This window comes from Tauraco erythrolophus, chromosome 17 (genome assembly GCF_009769465.1).
Source record: "Tauraco erythrolophus isolate bTauEry1 chromosome 17, bTauEry1.pri, whole genome shotgun sequence".
NCBI classification, from domain to species: domain Eukaryota; kingdom Metazoa; phylum Chordata; class Aves; order Musophagiformes; family Musophagidae; genus Tauraco; species Tauraco erythrolophus.
In genome coordinates, this window is record NC_141481.1 from 9,184,155 (window position 1) to 9,189,397 (window position 5,243).

Genomic DNA, 5,243 nt, shown 5'->3' on the forward strand with positions numbered 1-5,243 from the left:
CTCCTATTATTGGATCAGTCTATTTGCCGCTCAATGTCTCTCTGTAATTGGAGCAACATCACTTTAAAGGTTCAGAGAGTAGAGCATTTCTGGTGAAAAATCCCCACAACACGCTGGTGAATGTTTTAAAGGAAAATCTATTAGTGATTTCGAGAGGGGAGGGGATAAGGGGGAAGAGGCTGGGTTGGAGGGATGGGGGGGGGCGGGGGGGGGGCTGTGTGTGTGTAACTCCGGCTGTTTAGTATTTAACCGGGTATCAGGCAGATCCGTGAGTTCCCCTCCGCGCCCCCCCGCCCCCTCCCCTGCCCGCCCGGCCCCCGCCGCCCTCCTCGGGCTGGAGTTCGTATCAAAGCCCCCCTTGTCTTGTTGTGACAGCTCTGATATTGTTTATTGAGGCTGGATGTCAGGTATAATTAGCAATCGATATGGAAAACGTTTGCTCCCCACACTGGCACGTCTCTGACGTCAGGACCGATTAACGTTTCTTATTGGTCCCAAATTCCCCCAGCCTAAGCTAATTATTGGGAGCCTGATGTTGATAAAGTTAAAGCGCCCGGGCGCCCTGCAGCATGAGCCCCTCGCCGCGCCGCCTCCTCCTCCTCCGGCAGCAGCACCCCCGGCCCCAGCCGCCCCGCCGCCAGCGCCCCCAGCCCCGCCGGCACCCCCCGTGCTAGAGCCGCCCCCATGATGGACAGCCGCATCCTGGAGCATCCCCATGCCCAGTTCGGGGGTATGGTGGGTTTCCCTTACCCGCTCGGTCACCACCACGTCTACGAGCTGGCCGGGCACCAGCTGCAGTCGGCGGCCGCCTCCGTCCCCTTCTCCATCGATGGATTACTGAGCGGCTCCTGCGCCGCCTCCGTGGTCAACCCGGCGCCGCTCATCCCCTCCGGCTGCGGGGTGAGCGGGGACAGCCAGCCCTTCAAGCTCGCAGGTAGGAGCGGCCCCGGCCCCCTCCCCAGCCCGGCCCCGGTCGCCGCTCCCCGCCCGGAGCGTGCCAGCGCGGAGGAAGAAAAGCACCGCGCCCCCCCCACTCCCCAGTATCATAGCTGCGGATATTGGGGTGTCTGGAGAGAGGGAGGTAGCTGTGCTGCCCCCTCCCCCTTCGAGGGGGTGGACGGGGCGGGGGGCCCGGGCCCAGCGCCGGGAGCATCCCTCGTTCCCACCGGCGCGGGACCACGCGTGTGCCCTGAACAATAGCGGGCCCAGCCCGGTGCCTTCGCCCAAACTTCCTCTCTGGGGTAGGGGCTCGAATCAAACCACTAGAAAATAAATAATGAGAATCGCTGGAGTTTGGGGAATGAAGAGCGGTAATTATTTTTTTTAATGATTTAGCGGAAGGGAAGCGCTTTCCTTCCCTCCCCACCGGCCTGTGGCACCGCTATTGTTCAGCTAATAAAACACTCCGTCGCCCCAACATCCTCTTTATTAATCCTGGAGCAGCCCCGCTCTGCACCTCGACTAAATAAAAATTATTATTATTAATTTCCACACCTGGAGGAAAACCTGAGGAGAGGTGCAGCTAGGGCTGTAAATCCCCAACCTGGACGTGTACGTACTCGGAGAGGCTGTGAGCACCCCAGCCCCACACCCGCCCGTGCTCGGGGGTCTGTGGGGGGCCCGGGGGCCGCCGTGCTCTCGGAGCCCCACATGGCACCGGGCCGTGAGCTGCGGCCCACGCAGGTGCTCCGGAGGGGTGCTGGGGAAGGGAAAGGGGTGGTGGTGGGGCTTTAAAATTATTATTTTTAATGAAACCTTTGGTGGCTGGAGCAAATATTGGAACTTCTCTCTCTCTCTCTGCCAGCTGAGTGCCTGTGGAGAGCTTCCTTCAGGAATAAATGTTCTGTAAAGTACATTTTCGGAGGAGGCGAGGGCAGATCGGGTTCCTCCCCATTTTTAGCGCAGGTGTGTGTATAATCCCGCTCTTTTACCAACGCTGCCGAGCACAAAAGTTCTAAGGCTCCTGTGAATGGCAGGGAGGGGGGGGAGAAGGCCTGTCTTCCTGGGAGTTGAGGGTATTTCTGCCTTTTCAGACTCAGGTGACCCGGACAAAGAAAGTCCTGGCTGTAAAAGAAGACGAACCCGCACCAATTTTACTGGCTGGCAGCTCGAGGAGCTAGAAAAGGCGTTTAATGAGAGTCATTACCCGGACGTGTTTATGCGAGAGGCTCTGGCTCTCAGGCTGGACTTGGTGGAGTCCAGAGTGCAGGTAAAAACCGTGTGTCGTGCTCTCCCCTCCTCCTCTGCCCACTCCCTGCGCCGAACGGTCCCCGGGGAGGCCCCGCCGGACCCGCATCTCCTCTCCGGGACGGGCTCCGCGCCCTGGGGCCCGCAGCCCCGCTCTTCCCGGCCTTCTCCTTTTGTTTACCTGCCTTGCATTTGTCCTGGCTGATTTATTTTCTTATTCCCTCTTAATTTGTTTTTTAATCTTTACAAACGAGTCCCGAAGAGTGACATTCCAGCCTGGCTTCCCCTAAACCTTTTTTTTTTTTTTTCCCTAAACTTCTTTTTCCCCTATAAATATTTTTCTTAAGTGAGCCAAGGGCGAAAAACTAGCATGCAAATATGAGGCTTAATCACGGGCCAGGGTACGCTGGAGGATGACAATAAAGCTCGTAGGTGCATCGAGAGCGTGTGGAACTTGTAAAACTTAATTTTAACGAACTGCTCAGGCCCTTGGCCGTACGGGATGGGGAGGGAACCGTCTGTTTGATGCTTGGAAAAAAAAAAAAAATTGAGTCCGGGGGATACGGATGCGACGCGGGTCGGCTTTTGGATCTTCAGACGCTGTTTCACACCGCGGTGGTGAACGGGCGGCGGGGCTGAGCCAGCGCCTCTGCTCCGCGTCCGGCCGGGAGCCCGCGGGCGTGCGGGGCGGCTCGGCGCGGTGCGACGGGGCTGGGAGGCTTCGCGTGGGCTGCGTGTGTGGGGAATGCGTCCTTAAACCCATCTCAGGTGGCGGGGACGTTCCCCCCGGATGAGCTGACGCCGTTGGCCGCGGTTCCTCCATCAGCTTTGTCTCACGGTGTCTTTCCGAGCCGCCTTTCCCTCTCCGCCGTGCCCGGGGGCTCGGGAGCCGATGGGGCTCTCCCGGGGGCGGCCGGGGGAAGGAGTGCAGGGATCTGGTCGCCGGAATCCTCGCGGTGCTCCCGAGCTGGGGTCGTGCTCCGGCACCAAACGGAGCCGCTGGCTCCGGCAGGGAACCGGCGCTGCCGACAGCCCCGGCGGGCCGAAGGTTCCCGGGCGCGGAGGGGACGCGTGTACCCCGCGGGCTGGGCGGCCGCGGATGCCTGGGAACCGCTGCCGCAGGCCGGAGCAGAGAGGATTTAATTTTTATTTTTTTTTTCCCCTCCCATGATGTATAGCAAATCCCATTTTTGGGCTGATCCAACCCCTCTGCTCCGGCACTCGGGACGGGCGGAAGGCCCAGGCCCCGCTCCGCTTATCGTGCTGTGCTTTATCGCATTTTGCGCGCTGCTGCGGAGGGATCGGGCTCGTTCCCGCAGGCCGGGGCTCCGGCTGGTGCTTCTGTACCCTTCGGCCGGGGGTGCCTGTGTTATTCCTTCCCTTCCCTGCGGCGCCAGTGCGGGCGGGGTGCAGTGTGTGCGTGAGTGTGTACCCCCACTCCTTTGCTTTTTTTTTTTTCTACCCTGTTTAAGGAGCGTGGATATCTCTTCCTGCCCCTTCCCTTGATCTCCGTCTTGCAGACGCCAGGTCTTGTGGATGGGGGCTGCTGGCACCTCGAGGGGTGAACGGGGGAGGCCAGAGCTGCGCTTCTTCCCCCCCCCCTCCTCCCCGCCCTGGCCACCGCGGGGGGCCGGTGCGCTGGGTCTTAATTGCTTCTCGTTGTTCGGTGTGTAGGTCTGGTTCCAAAACCGCCGGGCCAAATGGAGAAAGAAAGAGAACACGAAGAAGGGCCCGGGGCGGCCGGCTCACAACTCCCACCCCACGACGTGCAGCGGGGAGCCTATGGACCCCGAGGAGATCGCCCGCAAGGAGCTGGAGAAGATGGAGAAGAAGAAGCGCAAGCACGAGAAGAAGCTCCTCAAAAGCCAAAGCCGCCACCTGCACTCGCCCAGCGGCCTTTCCCTCCACAGTACGCCCAGCTCCGACAGCGACAGCGGCGGCGGGGGAGGCCTCTCGCCCGCCCCGCCCGAGGCCAAGCCCCGCGGGCAGCCTCCGCCGCTCCACCCGCCGCCCCCCGCCGCCGCCGCCCCCTCCGAGCCGCCCCCCGGCACCTGCGACCAGACGGCAGAGCCTTTCTACCCCGGCCAAAGAAGCGGGAGCGGGCGGCTCCAGCGCCCGCCCGACAAGGACTGCGCGGCCGCCCCGTCGGGGGACAGCAGCGGGGGCGCGGGGGGGCCCCGCGGCGCCGGCAGCTTCCACAAGCTCAACCCCTTCAGCGTGGAGAGCCTCCTCTCCGACTCGCCCCCCCGCCGCAAAGCCGCCCCGGACTTCCCCAGCCTCCCCCCCTGCGCCCCCCGCACCCTCATCGGCAAAGGACACTTCTTGCTCTACCCCATCACCCAGCCCCTGGGCTTCCTCGTCCCGCAGACCGCCCTCAAGGCCAGTCCGGGCCCCGAGGCCGGGCAGCCCCCCCGGGACTCCCCGCTGCCAGCCGCCAACCCCGGCCCGCCCGGCTGCGGCGCGGAGCCGGTGCCCGCCGGTGCCCAGCCCGGCCCCGGCTCCACGGACTCGGCGGCGGCCGCGGCGGGGTCGGCGCCTCCCGCACCGGCCGGCGCTTCGCCCCGTTCCGCGGCCGCGCACGGTGACCCGGCGGCGGCCGCCCCCGCGGAGGGCGGCAGCTTCCCCCGTCCCAAATCGCCGGTCCGGGCGCGGGACGCCAGCACAGCCAGGGACAGATCGGACTGCGGCCCCGCCGGCGGCGAGGAGGTGGACATGGACTGACCGGGCGAAAAAACGTTACAAAAAGAACAAAACAAAACAAAAGAGGCAAAAATAAAACCACCCGAGAGCGACACCGCCATCCCCCACGCCCGCCACCCGTGAGAAACGGGGGGAAGCGCTTCCCCGCTCGCCCCACGCGCGCCGCTCCCGCAGCGGCACAGCCGAGAGAGCAGCTCTTCCTCTCCTTAGAGTTTATCACAAGTCGATTCAGGTGATCAGTTAGAGCTTTTTGGTTTTTATATTTAAAGGAAAAAAAAAAAAAGAAACGGGGTAAAAACAAAAAAAAATAAAGAAAAGGAAATTGTTTGTTAAGGCTTAGCAGCAGCTGGACTTTG

General features: G+C 62.4%; 1 protein-coding gene across 1 annotated transcript; it reads left to right on the top strand.

The window, feature by feature from the left end:
- Window positions 1–684: 684 nt before the first annotated feature.
- UNCX (UNC homeobox) lies at window positions 685–4,908 on the top strand. The gene is made up of 3 exons (XM_086622419.1): window positions 685–934; window positions 2,034–2,209; window positions 3,862–4,908. Exons 1-3 carry the CDS (start codon window positions 685–687, stop codon window positions 4,906–4,908), a joined length of 1,473 nt encoding a protein of 490 aa, XP_086478545.1.
- The last annotated feature ends 335 nt before the right edge of the window (window positions 4,909–5,243 follow it).